Here is a 22,276-nt window from a genome sequence, read left to right as displayed (position 1 = left end):
TGATCTTCTTGTTGCACCATATATGCGAAGCCACATAGGCATATTCTCCTTGCAACAGTATGTATGACCCCCCCCCACTCCTCTGCTGCCTGAGACACACGCCAGGAGGCAATTCAGTGCGAAGGGCCGACTGATTGGTAGCGAAACCTTATTTTCTATGTATCGATCCCGGGGGCCAACCTACGAAATGCAGAAACCTCGGCAAGACGGATCTGCTGTCACGCTGTACAGTAGAAATCAGGCAATCAATGTCACCTTCCTCCGCCGGGCCCTGTGTGAACCTAATTCCGCTCATCGGTGCTAAATAGTGAAGCTGGGAGGGGGGTCATCAATCATCAATTCAAGGAGCACTCTTTAGTTAATAGTCAGGTCTTTACTCAGTGAATGGACACTGCCTTTTATCTGTGGGAGCGGTGGAAATCCCCTCCATCTGACAGAAGGAGGAAGACGGGTGTTCTCTTTCCTCAGCCCGCCTCAGTGTAATGTCCAAATGGGATCTGTCTGCTATCATGATGTGAAATTGAAGCATGCAGGAAAGATTGATTATCTCGAACCCCCCTTGGAATACATTTTATTGGTCTATTTTGTGTGTGTGGGGGGGGGGGGGGGGGGGACCGCATGCTTGAGTGTGAAGTCAATATTTCCTTCATATAATATAGATAACTAATATAGGCTGAAGCGGGTCTTCATCCGAGATAGAAGTTGTGTTTGATCGTCTCCCACTACGCCTCTTGCCTATAGAGCACTTAACAAATAAGCTAATGAAACTCTCTCTCTGTCTCTCTTTCTCTCTGTCCCTATTCCAGGTTACAAGTGCCCGTGCCTCGAAGTCGGACCTCCTCAAGTCGGGGAGCCCCAAGTCCACGTTAAAGCACATATGGACAGAAAGCAGCAAGGACTTGTCCATCAGCCGGCTGCTCTCACAGACTCTGCACGGCAAGGAGAACAGCACGGCCCTGGACCTGCGCTACGACACCCCGGAGCCCTACTCGGAGCAGGACCTGTGGGACTGGCTGAGGAACTCCACGGACCCACAGGACTCGCAGAGGCCGCGGGTCAAGCGGCGGCCCATGGTCAAGACGGGCAAGTTCAAGAAGATGTTCGGCTGGGGCGACTTCCACTCCAACATCAAGACGGTGAAGCTCAACCTGCTGATCACCGGCAAGATCGTGGACCACGGCAACGGCACCTTCAGTGTCTACTTCCGCCACAACTCTACCGGCCAGGGAAATGTGTCCGTCAGCCTCGTGCCGCCCACCAAGGTCGTGGAGTTCGACGTGACGGCGCAGCAGTCGGTCATCGACGCCAAGGACTCCAAGTCCTTCAACTGCCGCATTGAGTACGAGAAGGTGGAGAAGGGCGCCCGGAACACACTCTGCAACTTTGACCCGTCCAAGACCTGCTACCAGGAGCAGACCCAGAGCCACGTCTCCTGGCTCTGCTCAAAGCCCTTCAAGGTCATCTGCATCTTCATCTCCTTCTACAGCACCGACTACAAGCTGGTGCAGAAAGTCTGTCCGGACTACAACTACCACAGTGACACTCCCTACTTCCCCTCTGGGTGACCAACCTCCTCCTCACCTCCCCATAAACACACGCACACACACATGCACACACACGCACACACACACACACACACACACACACACACACACACACACACACACACACACACACACACACACACACACACACACACACACACACACACACACACACACACACACACACACACACACACACACACACACACACACACACACACACACACACACACACACACACACACACACACACACACACACACACACACACACACACACACACACACACACACACATACACACACACACAAACACAAACACTCATACAACCCCAATGTAAACGGACGCACAAAGCACAGACTGGGGGCTTCTTTTACTCATCCCAGCCAAAATATGTATGTTAGCTGTACTGTTCCCTAAACACGTCCAAACCAGAATGTCAGAAACGAAAAATGTATCGCCCGCCTGTTTAATAATTCTGAACATCTGTACTGTGAGAGGAGGATACACAGGTCTGGGATAAGATATATTTGTTTTCAAGCGATGACTTGAAATTTGATTATGAGAGTATTATTAACAATTAAGGTATTTTTCTTTTTTTTATACAATGAATTGTGATGTTAATGATGATTTTTTTTATTTGTTTTGCTGTTCATGAATCCTGTGTACATAGCAGGATCTCACAGTGTAGATCCTTGTAGAGTTGATATCAACGTTCAAAACGTTGTCCTCGGTTGTCACCCGTTTTACATTTTAATCCACTCTCGCAGCCGTAACTTCATTTCACAGACTTTTTTCTTTTCTGCCTCTAGTCTAGTCAATTCCCAAGTACAGTGCATTAACTCCTAGCACTGCAGCTGACGACAAAGTCATGTTCGTCCCTCATGTGGTGGTCTATTCTCCCCACAGTTTATTCAGCGTTCCTGCAGTTGATTAACCCCCGAAAGACCCCTTACTGATTTTTTGACCACGTGCAACTGGACTGGAGAGAGCTAGAGCCGGAGGGCGGAGAGGAAGATCCGGATACAGTATTATCTGCTTTCAGAGACGTGAGAGATGGTCTTTCCTGACCGGGGACTCCCTACCTGGTTGAGCAGGCTTCTCCCGCAGGCATGTTCCTATTCCAGATGAAGCATGCGCTAACAGTATCGGGCGCTGCAATGCTGTCAACCCGTGGCTGGTCACCACAGTGTTTACTGTCAGCGCTCGCTGCAGTTGCCGGATCACAGCCTGAGCTCGAATATTCAATTGTGATTGAGTGATCCAGAGACTTGATTGACTGGTGGGGGGAGGGGGGGGGGGGGGGGGGGGCTTGCTGCTCATTGTCACTTAGTATATAAAATGTAATGTAATGAATTCTATATCTAATAGTCTAATTTGTATGAATGGTTTGTATTGTACATAGTTTATCCCGAATTGCGCTGCTTCTGTACATGCCCCTCCCCCCCATAAGCTGTGTGTTTTCTCCCCCTTCCCCCCCCCCAAAAAAAAAGAATATAAAATACCTCCTCAGTCACCCCATTTGCGTATTGCTCGTTCTCGGTTCTTCAAAACAAAGAAAATTATATTGCTGATGTACAGTAGATGTGGAAAAACAGCAATCTTGTACAGAAGCTGCAAAACTGTCTAAATATATTATATAAGTACTCATCAACTGTATTACGACATTTTCTTTATGGGGGAAGGTGGGGGCGGAGATGTACATAATGAATAAAAAATAAGAAATACAGTACGTTTTACCAACTGAATGTTCTTATGTGTGAGTTCTTTCCGAGTGTCTTTAGTGAATCAATATGAGGGTGAGCAAAATGTCACTACTAATGAACTGAGTGGTACAGATCTGAACATGTTAACGAGTACAATTCTAAGGAGCCGCGTTACCTGGGCCCCGATATGACTAAACTAATTGTTTTAATACATTTAATAATAAAAATATAATATAATAAGAAATAAAATAAGAAATAACAATTCAGTACATTTATATCTACAGTATGTGTTAATTGTTACATTTTGATTCACTAAGTTAGGAAAGTAATGTTTTAAGTCAAGCCTGATGTTGCCTTGCACAAAATAATGATCCCAGTCTTTTCCACACAGTGAGGCATACAGTTTACTAATTGAACAATGGGTATCGGATCGGTACTCGGTATCGGCCGATACCCAAAGCCCAGGTATCGGTATCGGGACTGAAAAAGTCGGATCAGTGCATCCCTACCTATGATGGTCTCCTTTGGGCCCCTACGGGCTCAGGTAATGGTAGGACTGATTGTAACCATAACATATGCATGGGAAGAATAGTAAAATACGCTAGAGCGTGTAACCGGACACCTATTAAGTAGTTCCAAAACGGATCACTGCTCTACATTAATATGCTGGCTATATCGAGCAATGCCAAGATGTAGATGCATAAAGTATTGTTTTTGCCTGTGATTTTGTGCACATTTCACTTCCACATGCAAAAAAATCAATATAGAAAACATTGAGTTGCTCCCACCATCACACAAGAGAGGATCAGACAGTTTATTTCTATACACTTCACTACCACTGGAAGTAATGGAAGGAGATTATGGATGTGATTATTCAAATCCCGTCTCGTCGACTTCATCGCTGCCGGTGTTAAAAGTACGCTTTCCCACGGCTCAGGAAATGGATCATTCTGAGAAACAAATCCGCTTGTGCTTCATGACAAATAACGCTGTCTCTCCGTGTACTCTTTACATCTTAAGAATAAACAAGACTGTAACGTAAACAGTCTACTCATCACTGCAAGACAAAAACACACAACCCGGTGAACCCTGTGCCCAGGGGTGTAGTGGTAATATCAGAAGTGGTAGGACTCTGTTTTGATGACACCACGTGCACGCGTGCGCATGCGCATAAATGTACCCCTTGTGTGCGCACAGAACATGCTCCGACTAGCATTATGATTAGAATGAGTATTATGCATAAATAGTAGGAAAGATGTTTGTATAGGAAATTACTAGTGAAAAAGGTAGCAGGATGTAGCCTTCAATATATAAAGAAATTATATTGTGAACAGATATGGTGGAAAAACAAACAATGTTTAAATGTAATTGTAGTTACAATTTCTTTAATTGAATTAACTTAAACTAGAAAAGTAAATACAAACTAAATTAACAATGTAAGTTACATTGTTAATTTAGTTTGTATTTACTTTTAGTTTAAGTTAATTCAATTAAAGAAATTGTTTTACACACACAAACACAAAAGCAAACTTAAAATAATCAGACAACTTAAAGTTCTTTATTTTGAGAAGAAAAAAAAATACACATCATCACTTACATTTTTCAATGTAATTTGTTTCACAACAGTGGTTTCAAAACAGTCAAGCAAGCCCCCACCAATGGGTACAGTAAGACCTGGTTTATCAAAGCTATTTAATCAATATTTGCCTTTGTTGAAAATGGTACAACTTAGGTACAACCTTCCAGTCGGGACCATTTGTCACGGTTCCACAGCTCAAGTATACCCCCACCAATTGGTACTGGGCTTGTATTTAGGTTTTGCTCTTCTTGTTTTTTTGTTTTTGCTTTTAATCCATTTTAATAACCTATTCAAGGTCGCCGAGATGCACTGCAGATGTACCCTACTGTTTGAATTCGAGAAAGTGCAATACCGGCCAGATCCTCTTAAGGGCACTATCGTGATAATGCAGTGTACCCTGTGGCTGAACGGAGCATAATTTTTTTTGACTTTCAATGGAGTTGTCAGTTAGCTTGATTCTGGATGTGCAACATGTAGCTTGGATTACGTTTTGGATTGCGGATTTCACTATGCAATAAGGGGATTTATCATCAGCCAATGGACATATCGATCTACCAGATGGCGATCGATAACGGGGAAATGCTCGGGGGGATCCAACCGGCTCATGGTAAGATCTTTTTCACGTAAATTACAGCAGGATCGAGCCTTGTTATGATACGCAACGGCCTATGTGGCTACTTAGACGAACACGGTTATTGGTAATCAATAATAAGAAACAACGTCCCCCGCCCCCCCCCCCCCCCTTTCATGCATACATGCTTGAGGATCGTGCCGATCATATGCAGTTTGAGTTTTAACTGTAGCATCTGTATAACGGAAATGCCATTGGATATAACGTTAGTATCTATTAGCCCTTTATCTCGCCTTCCAGGAAATATACTAGACCAAATGCCGTATAACGCTTATATTCACGGCGCTATAAAATGAGAACGTATTGATGAAAAAATTATTTCTTTAATCCATTTTGAAGGGACGGTTTATGGTCCCAATTGACAATGAGAATGGACAGATAGCAATACTATAAAGTATAGATTTAGCTCTACAAACAGCCCCACGTCTGTTTACATTTGCCGGTCCTCTAGAGATTTATTAGACGCATCCCAATGGCCCCGAATTTAAGAGAGCAAGGCTATACTGTCTATCTGTATGTCGTGTATGTCATGTTATGATGAATTGAAAATGGGGGACCCTGATGTAAACAAGACGAAAGTCTTTCTCTGGTCTGCATCCCCTTAACAATTGTGTGTATTGTACCCATTCTGCAATCTGTTAATAAAGTTTTCAATCAATCAATCAATAGCAAGGCAAATCATTACTGAATGATTGTATTATTATTCTTCCAATGTGATTGCGTGGCAAATACATTTCTTTGTAAGAATATATCTGCATTTTGTCAGTACAAGATTAATCAGTGATCACATTGAATTAAAACATGATTATTTCTTGACCTTAAACACGCATTTGTCATGTCTCATGATTCATGAACCACGATTATTATTATTTTTTTGTATCTACTTTTTCTCCCCATTTTTCAATTTTTTCTCCCATCCCAATTTTTGTATTATCCAATTCTTCCCTCCCCTGTCTCGAACGTTGCTAGACCATGCCTCCCACTGGTCGGCTGCAATGTGGACGAAGCCTTGCATCACGTGTCCCCTCCGGTACACGAGGAGGCAGCCGTCGCATCTTTTCACCTGCACAGCGCGATCTCTCAGTGGCGAGGAGTAACGCGTGGGAGGCTCACGCTGCCCCCGATACTTCCTGATTCTGCTGTACAGGCGCACCAACCGACCTGGGGGAGTCGCTGTCCACAACGTCCGATCCCCACCCACCGGCTTTCCCACCCCCTAATACTGCCAATTGTATTAGTATGAACGACCAGCTAAGCCGGAAGCGTTAGTGGTGAGCGCCTTGCCCACTGCGCCACTTAGCCGCCCCTAACCACGATTATTTTCAAGAGAAACAAACAGGCAAATAGCCTATAGCTTAGTCAATCTGGACAAATACATTAGGCCCTATATTAAAGAAAAAAAGAAAAGCTGTTTAAAATGCTGTTACTTGCCTTGTTGAAATGGTTTCGTTTTGGAAGTGGGAGTGGCAGGGCGTCCCCTGCTGTCCCTGCTGCTGGTCTGGGAGGCGCAGGTATAGCAAAACTAAGTTTGCTTTGGACAAGCATCTTTCTCCTCTTGGGCTGCGGTGGCATCCTTGGTAGGAACATAGTACTGTTTGTTGTCAAATGATCTGTCTATACCGTGTATATGAGGACGTAGTTGAAGACATCTGATGACCTGCGCTATTGTTATGCAAGACAGGTGGGTACTTAGCGCACAACGAGTCGAGTGGAGCGCATTTTTGTGCGCGTACTTCTGCTCAGAAAAGTGCCGGGGCGGCGTGGTACCGCGTGGCGCCACCACTGCCTGTGCCTGACTCTTAACCACCTTCCCGGGGCCGCGTCTGATCTCACTGTTTGTATGATCAATGGACCAGATTTCCTCATAATCTTTTTCAAGCACCAAAAAGGTTGGACACAAACAGAGTAGAAGTTGTCCTAAGCGTCTGTGGGATAATGCCCCCCTCCCCCCCTCAAACAATCTCCCAGCCATGTTCCAACCTTCCCCATTCATCCACCTTTGTCTCTCACCTGATACAACCCCCCCCCCCCCCCCCCCCCCCCCCACCTCCCCTCACGGACCCTCTCCCCTCCCGGAGACAGACGTCTCACACCTAGCCCCTTTCGTGACTGCGGTGCTGGGGCTCTACCGCAGTCACTCTCATGCTGCGGTTACACCTTTCGTTTAATTTTCGTATCATTGTCATATGCGTTTCGCCGCGACGTCGTGCGCCTCGAGTCACACTTTCGTTTTTTTTTTTTCGTTTTTGTCACCTGAGCACACTGATGTAGTACACTGCCAAAGCAGTAGGTGGCAGTAGGTGGCAAACATGAAGGCAATTTCAACCAATCAGAACTTGAATGTGCCAATACACTTCCTGGAAGCTCCAGCAAAGAAAATGTCAACAAGGCAGGCGCCTATGGGCGCCACCATCTTGCCTATTTACTCAATGCAGCAATTCTTTTTCAGCAAAGCCTAATAAATGTGCAATAAACAAAACGGATACATTCACTGTGTGTTCTGCCTGTCATTTGTTGATGAAACAAAACTAACATCCACACAAGTGACCACCAAGAGCGGATAGTTTAGTCTAAAAAAAGATCGGTAGCATTGTTAGCTGCATGCTAACGTCAATGGAATTTGCCATTATAACAGTATAGCATTGTGGCTAGAAGCTAACGTTAGCTCACGCTACTTAGCCAGCACCAAACTGATGATATCGGGAGCTATCAGTAGTTAGATAACATTAGAGACAACGCTGTGTGTATTAAACAAAGGTGAATAGATGACTGGGCCATTTTGTTTAATGCTTGTTAAGTTGAAAGATGAGCTTTGAGCTAACAGGGTTTGATAGCTAACACTAGCTCATGTTATCCAGTGGCAGTGTTGGGAAAGTTCACTTTCTACATGAACTAGTTCAGTTCACAGTTCAAATTTTTTTAAATGAACTAGTTCAGTTCATAGTTCATAATTCTAAATGTTGAACTAAAGTTCATGGTTTCAAAAATGAACTAATTTAGTTCTTTTAAAAAAAAAATGTATTATAGATTTTTCACGTACAGTTACTTACATTACAAAAACACACATTGGGACAAGGGGGGGGGGGGGGGGGGGTCCTCCAGTTCATCTCTATGCCATCATCCACACCATAAGCAAGCAAAAACAAAACAAAAAGAAAAACAAGCAAAAAGGAAAGCAGACCAAGGCAGGCACTGTACAGTATTGCACTTGCCTCGAGCGCATTCACATGTAGACATACATATATTTATTTTTTCCTATCCTAGGTCTGTCCATACAATGGGGCACTGGGCCTTTAGAAGGATCCGATACATTTCAGCAGGAAAATAGTCTAATAGTGGGGCCCACACATCCTGAAAGGAAGCGTTGTTGACTCTATGCATTGCACAGTGTCTTTCATGGGGTAGGAGCACACCGAAGATCCCTCTATACCACATTTGTAAAAATGGAGGCTTATCCTTAATCCAGTTTATCAGAATGCATTTTCGGGCTGAAAGTAGAAGTTTATCAAATAGTTTGAATTGTAAACTCTTTTAAATGCATACGCCGACGTGATGTCTAGAGGTAGAGAGTCTGACTCCGACTGAGCGAGTGCTGCTGCTGCTGCAGCTCTCGGCTTCTAATCTGCGCGCAGATTCCTGTTCCACTGCTTGTTGTGAGGAGGAGTCTGATGACGTAGCAGGGGGTGACAGGCTGGTTGCCAGATCGGGTGGTTTTACGCATAATATTTAAGCCTGTTTACAGTGTTTTAACTGAGTTTTCGGCTGAAATGCATTATGAAATATGGCACATCTTTGAACGCCGTTATAATAGAGTGCTCAGAATGAACGCACTTTTGAACTCCGTTACACAGGGCTGAGAATGAACGTGTTCTCAATTACGTTCATTTAGCGGATATACAGTACGTTCAGTTCAAGTTCGCCCAAAATACGAACGCGTTCATGAACGATCGTTCATTGAACGCGTTCAGGTACATCACTGTCCAGTGGCAGTGCCAATCGGTAATGCTAGCAGAATGAATGGATGTAAACTTTATTTAACATATTGCATATGGGTACAATACAATACGGCTCAATACAAACAATTGTTAAGGGAATGCAGACTGTTGTAGCTTGGACTGGGGTCCTTATAACAATAACTTGACAACACATAGTAGCTGCAGCTATTTGGTTTGGGACAGCTCTGCTGTCACCGGAAGGGCACGCAGATGGTATCTACTGTGCATGGGCGTTTTCGCAACAACGGCTCCGTGCTGACTACACGCTGTTGTCGGCGCGTTTTTTTGGGTTCTCCAAAACGCAAACACAATTTAGCGTTTCAGCCGTATCCACAAAAAAACGCCAAAAAACGCATTTCTGTGTAATAGGGACATGAAACGTATTCAAAAACGTATAAAAAAACGCCACAAAAACACTAGTCTAACCATGGCCTCAGGGTACTCACAGAGCGAGCCGTGTATTTTCGCCATTGGTGTCACCGCGCATGCGCACCAGGCATTTGGCTGCCTGGTGCGCATGCGCGGTGACACCAATGGCGGAAATACACGGCTCGCTCTGTAAGTAACACTCGCTTTGTAACAATGATTTAAACTGTTTATTAGCAACTCCGAGCTTCCAGACCCCACTGTAAAGCTGTGTTAAACCCATATTGTACCCTGGGTATCTTTGAAATTCATATCTGACATATATATATATATATCTTTTTTTTTTAAGATTTCTTTTTGGCGTTTTATCGCATTATTTCTACTGGGCAGTCCAGTAGGGAGAGACAGAGGAGGAATGGGAGACAGAGTGGGGGGAAGACATTCGGCAAATAACGACAGGTTCGGGAGTCGAACCCGGGTTGGCCGTGTCGCGGCTGAGCGCGCTATGTGGTTTGCCACTGGGGCGCCCCGTATCTGATATATTTTTGACACACCCGAGCCCGCCGATCACGCTTGGTAGTTTCTTTTTAAACTGGTCGCGGTCTACCTGAGAGTGACTGCGGTAGAGCCCCAGCACCGCAGTCACGAAAGGGGCTATCTCACACCTAAAGGAACCTAAAACACTGGACACACCCACTCTCCCTTGTGTATATAACGTGGTCAACTTTGTGTATCGTGAGCTCTTCTTCATCCACCTATAACTTTGATTTACTTGTACCTATTTGGGTATAATAAACCTGTGTTTAACCAAGTCTATATTTGACTAAGTACATTCATTGATCCGTTATATTCCTCTACACATCCCTAAGTAATACAGGAGGAGGGGTTCGCTTGAGAGCGCGGAGGCCGATAGCGTCTGCTGCGGGACCTCGGAGCGGCACCTGCATTGAATCATCCGACTCCGACAGTTAGGATCAGCAGTCGGCTTTAGACAGATTAGAGCCTCTGGGGGCCGGAATCCGCTGCCTTTAGCAGCTCAAAACTTATCAGTAATTAAAGAGGATGCCAGGTTGTTCGTCTGCGGTCCGTGGGGTGCTTTTACAGCCGTCCTCATTAAGGAACCGCCTCCCAAAGTGTGCCCTTTAATGCACACTTCTAACAAGTCTGGAGGGATTTCTCTAGCGTGTGATGTGTATGAGTTGTACCTTGGGTGGACAATTGTAACACACACACACACACATGCACACGCACACATGGTATGCCCACCTCTGAATAAACATGTAATGACTTGAGTTAACATTGTTACTTTGTGCTACAGGGGAACTCGGTAAAGACATCGCCACACTTCTAGTGGATCATAAGTGATGATTGAGAGGGATTATGTTTGTATGAGTCTATACGTCTATACAACAGCACCTTCTTCTTCTTCTTATCAACCAGGAAATGTGTGTTCATGTTAAAATCATGATGAATAGTTGAGTTGATTCGTCAAGTGATCTATGCACAGGGAGTCCTTTGAGACCTTTTTATTTTCTCAAGGGCGAGATAACATTTTACCTGAGGTTCTAGATGTAGCCACATTTTTATTTCTTGTGATGCTAATAGAAAAGTGATTATGAATGAATAGTGAGTGTTCTCACACTAGTTTATTAGGAATAGCCTCAAAGATGCTTTGGTTATGTGAATAATTTAATAGTATCATAGTTCTTATAAGCTGTAGAACTGTTCTAGTTCTAGATCAAAACACAGTCGGTCCTTCGAAATACAGCCACATACATAGCTCTTCCCAGATGTCTTTCTTGGTTCATGAGAAACATGTACTCTGTGTGACATGCCCCTTTAAGGTTACTAATATTACACATTAACAAATGAGCCACACAGGATTGGTCATATTTCCTATAAATCGTGACACAACCAGAAACACTGTGGCTTTGTTAAGGTAGGTCTATAGGTAATTATCATCACACATGATCACACAGCTTCATGTTGCATTACTGTGATGACTATAAGGCTTATAAAGGTTTGTGACCTGTGATCAGTGATGCCACAGATTACTTGTAAAAATAATCTGATTACTGATTACTCCTTTAAAAAGTAATCTAGTCTAGTTTTTTTTAAAGTAACTAGGTTACGAAGTCGTCGTCGTCGTCCCCCCTGCTGCTGCCACAACATAAGAATGTATTTTTTTTTTATTTTTTTTTTTAATAATGCTTTATTGAAAGTGCATAATGTCATAAATCATAATTGGCTGCTCAGACAGGTCATCATGAGACGTCATCAGCCATCAGGCCATATAAGGTCACAGCTGTCCACTGCTCAGGTACTCTAGGACATACGATTATCCTATAACCATAGTTATAGGAGTATAGCGAGCGCTCTGCTCGTAGTGGAACATATCCCATATCCAGTCTAATACTGAATACATTTCTTCACATGTACAAACCCATCCGCCTGGCCACACCCCCATCCGCTCCTCTACATAAGCGGGGATGTGGCCATACTAACAGCTCCTTCCCAAGTCTATCACCACCGAAGGCGAAGACCACGGGGTCCTCAGTGAGTCCGAGCAGAGCGCTCGCTATACTCATATAACTATGGTTATAGGATAACCGTATGTTATATATCGTATTAGCTTACGCTCTGCTCGTAGTGGAACACAGAAGCTGAGCAGAGCGGAAGCTCGACAAATGTACCCGCTGAGGCCCCCCACAACCATCAGAACCGGGGAGGACCCGAGCCCCCGGACCCCCCTAGTGGAGGACGGGAGAGAATCGGATCCGACTGTGCGAAGAGGGTTTAGCAACTCAACGCACAGGGTGAGCAGATCGTGGGACATACCTTCCCACAGAAGAACCCACGACTACACAGGCACGCAACCCACATGCCACTAGGGAATGAACGGGAAGGGAAAAAAACCTGTTACAATCCCTAATATCACGGGGTCAAGGTCAAGAACCCAACCCCGTGGCAAGGCCGTAGCAGCGGAGTACGAAGGAGGACCCAGCCCCAGGAAGGGTCAGGACTCCCTGGAAAAAGGGGGCCTGGTGAGGCCAACGACGCCGCAGCATCGAAACCCCACCAGGCGGTCACTAGTGACACCACCCCCCACATCGCCAGCGTATCGGACAGGGCCTATCCAAGAGCAGGCCCTTCCCCCCTACAGCACGCCGCCCTGAAGCACTCAAAGAGGCTACACCCCCACAGCGGGACCAGGCAGCGCACCGGGGAGACAACCCCCAAAGAGGTTGATCCCTCAATCCAGGCAACAGGTCAAAAGGACTCTACCTGTGCCTGGAGCACTGCGGACTAGAGAGGCGCCTAAGGGGTCTGCTGAAAACAGGGGTGTTCGGTATGCTGTGCACCATGTCGTAGCCTCCACAAAAAAAACCAGACCCTCTAGAGTGGCCGAGGCAGAGAACTGGACTCTGTTGCTGTAGTCCAACCGGGAGGTGATAAATTAGTGGATCAGGGTCTCAGCCACAGAATCTGAGAGTGAGGATCAGAGACGGGAGATTTTTTTCAGGTGGTAGAAGGCGGACTTGGTAACGGATTTGATGTGGGAGTGAAATTAAAGTGTGGAGTCGAGGGTGACGCCCAGGTTACAGACTTCGAGGGATGGGGAGATGGAACAACCGTCAACGTGGAGGAGGAGATCTCCAACCTTCCGGAGCAGTGCCTTGGGGGCCACAACCATGAGCTATTATATACAACATGCAACATAACGTATTTTTCACCATTAGTATTCCGTTAATTCCGTATTGAATTTCATTTATTTCGTCATTGCATTTGGTAAATGGTAAATGGCTGCTTTTTTATATAGCGCTTTTATCCAAAGCGCTTTACAATTTGTTACTCACATTTTACCCATTCACTCACACATTCACTCACATTCACACACCGACAGCAGAGGCAACCATGCATGCAAGGTGCCAACCTGCTCATCGGGAGCAATTAGGGGTTAAGTGTCTTGCTCAAGGGAATCGAACCAGGAATTCAGTTGTATTTAATGTTTAGTTAGGATAATATAACCTGCATATTATTATTATTATTATTATAATATCTGCTGCTTAACACTTTGAGCGCCACGCCTGGTTTTCCGTTTTACCGGCTGAATGCCACCATCGGCGCCAATGTTAACGTTAATATCGCCTAATCTATGTTTTAAATTATGGCTATGTGTCTAATCTGCCCATCGCATTATCAAATACTATTTTCCAGTCAGTGCTGTGAAGGCAGATTGTTTTTTTATCGCGTCGTTTCCATTTCAGAGCAGTTAGAAAAGCCCCCGTTTTGATATAAAAAACAGCTCATTCTGGAGCATTCTATGAAAATCGTCTTTTAGTGGAATATTCCACAACGTTGATATTCGTCGGCCTTTTTATGAATCGTTTTCAAATAAACGCTAGATGATCAATATTATACGTGCACGCAAGCACATTACGGCCGCGCACTGATAATCGCTCTGTTGATTTCCTCACGGACTTTTACAGTGAAACCGAAAGAGGACATTTCACAAAACAGCTTATAACTTCATCAAACTTACTCTGATTATCCTAACACTGATAACATAGAGTCCTTACCTGACATCAGATGGTATCCAACTGGTATATTCCAATTCCTGATCACCATTCGAAAAAATCGATACGTGTATGGATCCAACGCGATACTGTAGATCTCCATGATCAACGGGGATCTGAGGTTCCAGAATGAACTGTGGTAACCCCGGCTGGATCAGTGGACTGGAAAATGTGGAGTACCGGATTTTTTTCCCCATTCATTTTCATTGAGTCCATTCCAAAATCACTTATGTCATCTGGGAGACGACAGGGGGCGCTTTTTTCCACAGTGATCGCCGGCGCCCCTCGGCTATACTCGGGTAGGCTCGGGTGATGCAAACATTTTTCAGATCGCTAAAAAAAAAGAATTCCGAGAAATCTCGTGAGTGGCATTCAACAACCTATAAAAAAACCAGAGAAATCTCGTGAGTGGCACGGAAAGTGTTAAATGAATGAATTATTTTTGAATGAATGAATTATTTTATTTTGAATGTTTACAAATACAAATAAATAAACATAAAAAAAAATATTCGATTTTTTTTACAAATAAAGAAACGAAAAGGATAGGTTTGAAGCCGAAGGCTTATAGAACAACCTACCCCTAATTCAAAAACAAATTCAAAAAAGTTAAAGTTTTCAAAATATAACAAACAAGCAAAAAAATCAACAATCAAAACTCAACAAAAATCAACAAAAACCGATCCCGAAAAGAACAAAAAGAGTTACAGTTTGCAAGATAAAACAAACAAACAAAAAATCAACAATCAACAATCAATATACAGTAGCCTATCCAAATCTGTCTATTTATCGATACTCCCATCAATCGACAATCATGACGTTGTATTACTGCTGATCAGCACGCCTATCAGAAATAAATCATTACTGTATGATAATCTCAGAACCAAGCATTTGAAATTACATTATTTATTATTTATTTATAAATATTTATTATTTATAATAGCGTTCACAGCCAGACTTGGAGCAAATCACGCCACTTTACGAAGGCTATCTCGGCCTGTGGCTGCATATTTCTCAAACAAATCATATACCGTTTATAAGATCTATTTTCTGGTGTTCCAACAAAACCTCTATCAACAAAATCCGTGCATAGATTCTGGCTGTACAGGACGAAATGTAAGGTGGCATAGTCAGTCGCTTATAGCCTTATTTTTCACAGCCAGACTTGGAGCAAATCACGCCACTTTACGAAGGCTATCTCGGCCTGGGGCTGCATATTTCTCGAACAAATCATATACCATTTATAAGATCTATTTTCTGGTGTTCCAACGAAACCTCAATCAACAAAATCCGTGCATAGATTCTGGCTGTACAGGACGAAATGTAAGGGAGCGTCCTTATTGCATAATTACTACTGTAATTTTTCCCGTAACAACACACACCTTTTGACAATTTAGGCACTGTGCCAGTGAAGATATTTTATAATTAACGAATATTTTGAGTGAGCAAGTTGTATTTAATGTTTAGTTAGGATAATAGAACCTGCATTATCATATACTTCAGAATAAACGTTTCATTGGCCTGCTTCCAGCATCTACTCCTCACGGACTGACGACACGTTATAAATGAAAAGTTTATTCTGGAGCATAAGTGTGTGGTGGTACAATTGGAACGCGAGTGCAGTCAATCATGATAATAATAATAAACATATTTATATAGCATTACGATGCCTGCGTCTGGCAACAATTAGTGCTGCCATGATCACCTGTGATGCTGGCATGATGTCCCATAGCGTTTAGGGCTTTGCGCTTAGTTACCACCATGTCTGTGAAGACGATAGGTGCGTAGCGCTAACTGCTCAGTGCAACTGGCGCCGGGTTTTGTGGATAGGGAGCATTTTTGGATGAGGCTAATTTGCATAGAAAGGGGACATGTTCCACCCATATTACCTCATTTGAATATGCACCAATTGCACCGGACGCAATGCTGACGGAACGCAGTCCATCTCATTTCACCCGTTGGGCGTCCTCTGTGGATAGCAAACAGAGTTTCAGAGCTTTAAGCACCGGCTTTGCGTCAGAAAAAGCCACGCAAACCATTTGTGGATCCCGTCCTGAGACTTCTCAAAACAAATTGTGGGCGCACCCCAAAACGCCATCATTGTTTACAAACAGTAAAAGAGTCTGTTGGTGCTTTTCTACCACATGGTACCCAGTGATGCCAGTAACTAGTCACTAAGTAACTAGTTACTCTAATCTGATTACTTTTTTCAGTAAATAGTCATCTAACTTGTTACTTTTTACAAGCCAGTAATCTGATTACAGTTACTTTTCCAAGTGGCTGTGCGTTACTATTTAGTTACTATCTCATAATGCTGATGATAAGAGAGCCAGGGGTACAGTCAGCTATAGACCGGAGATGGGACGTGCGCTCGCGCACGCACACAGCCACACACACATGAGAATAACAAACTATAATACCATGTTTTATATTACACAACGGTTTTACAATTAAATTTTTTATTAAAATTATATTATATACATTTTCTATTTTATTTCGTTTGGGAACCACTGTCCTAGAGTGCCTGAGCAGTGGACAGCTGTGACCTTATATGGCCTGATGGCTGATGACGTCTCATGATGACCTGTCTGAGCAGCCAATCATGATTTATGACATTATGCACTTTCAATAAAGCATTATTTAAAAAATTTTTTTTTACATTCTTATGTTGGGGCAGCAGCAGGGGGGACGACGACGACTTCGTAACCTAGTTACTTTCAAAGTAACTAAGTAACTTTGATAATCAAGTAATCAGTAAAGTAACTAGATTACTTTTTAAAGGAGTAATCAGTAATCAGATTATTTTTACAAGTAATCTGTGGCATCACTGATGGTACCGCCTGACCTCAACTCGGCTGATATTTTGCATGGAGGTCAAGTGTGTGTGTGTGTGTGTGTGTTGTGTGTGTGTGTGTGTGTGTGTGTGTGTGTGTGTGTGTGTGTGTGTGTGTGTGTGTGTGTGTGTGTGTGTGTGTGTGTGTGTGTGTGTGTGTGTGCGTGCATGCGTGTGTGCGTGCGTGCGTGCGTGCGTGCGTGCGTGCGTGTGTGTGTGTGTGTGTTCTTCACTTCCCACAATGTTAGCCAATGTGTTTTTTGCCATATAACGAAACATTTATTTATTTATTTATTTTATTTTGTGTCCAGCTGAGTATTGTCACAAAAGAAAATTTATTAACTTTTCTTTATATAGCTAAAAACACATTGGCTAACTTTGTGGGAAGTGAAAAAAAGTTTTCATTTCATTATTAATAAATATAACATTATGATTTTGTTCTAGGCAATAACGGCCTCAAGGGAGTCCTGGAACTGGCGCTGCTGTGATGGCTGCCTTTCTGATCGCTCCGACGAGACTGTGCTTTATTTTGTTAATTTTTATAGTATTAGGAGTTTTATTTGCACCAACTGTTGGTGCATTATATGTGTATGACCGTCAGTCAATCATTGACATTGGATTAAGAAAAACTTACCGTTTGGATTGCTCTCTGGATCGGATCGCTGAACAGCAGAAATGGCCCACCGAGATCCTTTGTTATGCCGGCCACGGACAAGACAAAAAGCCGCCGCGAAGACGAGGAAAGAGAGCCGGGGTCCGGAACAGACTGAGGTCCAAACGACACAGAACCACATTGCCCAGCATATTGTTGGCCAATGTGCAATCGATAGGAAACAAATTGGACGACATCAGAGCAAGGATCCAATTCCAGAGGGACATTCGGGATTGTAACGTCCTCTGTTTCACAGAAACTTGGCTGAGTCCAGATGTCCCGAATCATGCAATAGAACCGGCAGACCACTTCTTCGTTCTACGAAAAGACCGGACGGCATTAGAGTCACTAAAGAAGAAAGGAGGCGGCATTGCCTTCATGATAAACAAGGAGTGGTGCGATTTAGGCAACACAAAGGAAATGTCTAACCACTGCTCCCCAGACCTGGAGTTTATCACGATAAAATGTCGACCCTTCTTCCTCCCAAGAGAGTTAACGTCCATCATCCTCATCGGAGTGTACATTCCACCACACGCGAACACTGAGGTCGCACTTTCAAAACTTCACGACGAGGTAAACAAACTCCAGGCAGCTAACGTTGACGCGGCCATTTTGGTCTTGGGGGATTTCAACAGCGCGCGTCTTAAAAAGGTGCTGCCGAATTTCTATCAGCATGTGACCTGTCCCACCAGAGGCGAGAACATATTAGACCATGTATACTCGCAATTTAAGAATGGGTACAAGTCACAGGCTCTTAGTCCATTCGGTAAAAGCGATCACGCCGCAATTTTTCTTTTGCCTAAGTACAAACAGTGTCTCAAGCGAACGCCGGTGGTCTCGCGAGAGGTTAAGCGTTGGACCGTGACGTCAGTAGAGTCACTCCAAGCAGTGCTGGGAAGCACAGAATGGAGTGTACTCCGTGATAACACAGCCAATATTAACGAATACACCGAAACGGTGATTGACTATGTCTGTACTCAGGTAGAAGTAATAATCCCCACCACCAAAATTAATATCTACCCAAACCAAAAGCCCTGGGTAGACAAATCCGTCCGTGAGGCTCTGAAAGTGCGCACATCAGCATACAACACCGGGCTGGTGACAGGCAACATGGAAGAACACAAGATGGCAAGATACAACGTCAGGAGAGCAGTAATAGAGGCAAAACGGCGTTACAGGGATAAAGTTGAACTTCAGTTTGAACAGGCTGACTCTAGAGGCATGTGGCAGGGCCTCAGAACAATGACAGACTACAAAGGAACCCCCCTCAAACTGAACAGTGACATCTCCTTAGCAAATGATCTCAACTCCTTCTATGCGAGGTTTGAGGCTGTGAATAACAACACCAGCCTACAAACCACGGCAATGGGGGGGGGGGGGTCTGCTGATGGAGACTCAGTGTTCAGGGTAACAGAGCATGAGGTGAGACGGATCTTTAAAAAAGTGGATATCAGGAAGGCAGCAGGACCGGACGGCATCCCCGGCCGCGTCCTAAAAGTCTGTGCCGACCAACTGGCCCCGGTATTCACTGACATCTTCAACCTGTCCTTGGAACAGGCCGTCATCCCCACCTGTCTGAAGAAGTCCACCATCATCCCTGTACCCAAAAAATCTACGCCCGCTTGCCTCAACGACTACCGCCCTGTAGCCCTCACCTCCATAGCCATGAAGTGCTTTGAGAAGCTAGTGAAGGGCTACATCTGTTCCTCCCTCCCCATCAACCTGGACCCTCTGCAATTTGCATATCGCCCCAACAGGTCCACGGAGGACGCCATAGCCCATGTGCTGCACACAGCAGCATCACATCTGGACAAGAGGAAGGGGAACTATGTGAGAATGCTGTTCATCGACTACAGCTCAGCATTCAATACCATAGTCCCCTCCAAACTCATAGCCAAGCTCAGGGACCTGGGCTTGAACTATGACCTGTGCCAGTGGGTCCTGGACTTCCTGACGGGCAGACCCCAGGTGGTAAGAGCCGGCAACTGCACCTCCTCATCCATCACGCTCAACATAGGGGCCCCCCAGGGCTGTGTTCTGAGCCCCCTCCTCTACTCCCTGTACACACATGACTGCGTAGCACAGCGGAACAACAACACCATCATCAAATTTGCTGATGACACAGTAGTGGTGGGCCTGATCTCTGCCAACGACGAAAGGGCCTACCTGGAAGAGGTAGAGAACCTGTCACAGTGGTGTCAGGAGAACTGCCTCTCCCTGAACGTCAGCAAAACAAAAGAGATGATTGTGGACTTCAGGAGGTCGGGGGTCAAGGACTACAGCCCCCTCAGCATCGACGGGGCACCAGTTGAGAGAGTGAACAGTTTCAAGTACCTCGGAGCCCACATATCCGAGGACTTGACATGGACCACACACATTGACAGTGTTGTGAAGAAGGCACGACAACGCCTCTACTTCCTCAGGCGCCTAAGGAAGTTCCAAGTCAGTCAGAAGATCCTTAGGAACTTCTACTCATGTACAATAGAGAGCATCCTGACCGGCAACATCACCTCCTGGTTTGGGAATAGCACTGCACAAGACCGTAGCAGACTACAAAGAGTGACACGTTCAGCCGAACGCACAATTAGAGGGGGGCTTCCCACCCTCCAGAACATTTACAACAAGCGGTGCAAGGGGAAGGCTAAGAGAATTATTAAGGACTCGAGCCACCCGAACAACTGCCTCTTTGAACTGCTGCCGTCAGGCAAGCGATACCGGAGTCTTATGGCGAGCACAGAAAGACTCAGAAGGAGCTTCTATCCCCAGGCCATCAGGCTGCTAAACGAACAATAATCGCTAAACGAACAATAATCACTATGCAACAACCATCAAATGCACACAGCACACACACCCACACGCACACACACACTCACTCAAACAAACAACACACTGCAGCACCCACTCTCCACACTTTAGATCACACAAACACACTTACACTTTATATTTATTGATAAAGGATCTGCACTACAACTCGTACACCTACTGTGAATTGTACCTAAACTGCACCTCGTCCATTTATGCCTTGCACTATATAGTATTGTATATTAGTACACTGCACAGTATTGTATATTGTATGGTAACTACGTCTACGAACATTGTACATATGTCTAAACTGAACACTGTGACCTCTTTTTTTTTCTTCTAATTTTTACTATGTTTTTATTTCATACTTATCTTGTCATGCACAGTCTCTGGAGCGCAACAGTAAGAAGCATTTTGTACAAAAGTATTCTGTACTTCTGTATGACAACTATTAAAGAAACTTGAAACTTGAAACTTGAAACTGCATATTTAGTAAGAAACTAGAAAAATGCAGACCTAAAGTGCAGACCTCCACCAAGGCCTAACAATCGCCCCACTTTGCGATTATTTACATGCAACATTTTACTGAGTAGATGAAAGAAACAAGAGTTGCCAATAGTGCCAGTCTCAACAGACCCAGGCTGTAAATACATACTGTATGATGATGTTAAAGGAAAGAGCAAATTTAAAGAGCACATTTTTTATTTAACAGCAAATATTTTGACTGTATGACTAATGGTCAACATATACGTTTATTTGAAAATGGAAGGTTTGGCCAGATGGGGGTGCTAGAGGAGATTTCTTCGTGGATGTGCACAGCATTTTTTTTATGGCAATCTGGCCATTACTTTTTAGATATATTGTTCTCAGTTTGGCCTGATGGTGGCGCTAGAGAAAAGGTAACTAAAATCAATAGGTTTGTTCCTCTAGGGGTCATGAATGTGCACAATGGCAATATGAAGATTATTTGTTGACAAATGTTGTGGAGAGCCTGAAAATGTCTTCCTCTAGTGGATCAGAACATTTTGAGTCCTATACACATGACCTGCAGCATAATCATAATAATTAAGTGAAAGAAATGAGCAAGTAGGACATTAATTCAGTTTGGCTCCAATAGTACTGTAACTCTTTATTCACATCACTATTTAATTTGTGTTTCCCAATACAGGGTATACAGTATGATATACACAACAACCCAGTGATAAATGCCTTTAATACCTGCAGATCAGATCTTCAGCCAGCTTTCCCCTTGTTAGTGGCGCACAGGGTCTTCCCAGGAGAAGCCGTATCTCCAGAATTAGGGCATCTGAACAATGAGTTTGGGACGGTGCCCACATTAAACCATCCTTGCCAATCCCATCCTGTCCTGAACCAGCCTTTTTCCCCTGCACCTTTAATCAAATGCGGAATGGAAAAAGGAGTCCGCATGCCTCTGGGATATTTTTCCATTAACCATTTTGACACATGACTGACTGTGGGGGATTATTGGTTTTTGAAGAACTATTAACAGCTGTACATTTGCATTTTAATACAGTTCTCCTCCACTACTAATGCAATTTTGGTTCTCAGCTTTGTTGCCACCTTGTTCCTCGAG

The 22,276-nt window shown here is 44.2% G+C and overlaps 1 protein-coding gene across 1 annotated transcript in view; it reads left to right on the top strand.

Moving 5' to 3' along the window:
* The window catches only part of nxph1 (neurexophilin 1), a gene marked incomplete at its 3' end in the record, with an annotated part of 84,485 nt that extends 82,920 nt beyond the window's left edge, over positions 1-1,565 (top strand). The window contains exon 2 of the mRNA XM_084312225.1: positions 807-1,565. Coding sequence (XP_084168351.1) covers positions 807-1,565 — 759 coding nt within the window. The remainder of the gene's footprint in view (positions 1-806) is intronic.
* Between the last annotated feature and the right edge of the window lie 20,711 nt (positions 1,566-22,276).

Source organism: Notolepis coatsorum (assembly GCF_963971535.1).
Source record: "Notolepis coatsorum genome assembly, chromosome: 4".
Taxonomy (NCBI): domain Eukaryota; kingdom Metazoa; phylum Chordata; class Actinopteri; order Aulopiformes; family Paralepididae; genus Notolepis; species Notolepis coatsorum.
The sequence above is the reverse complement of the archived record's forward strand: the minus strand, read 5'-3'. Positions and strand labels throughout refer to the sequence as shown.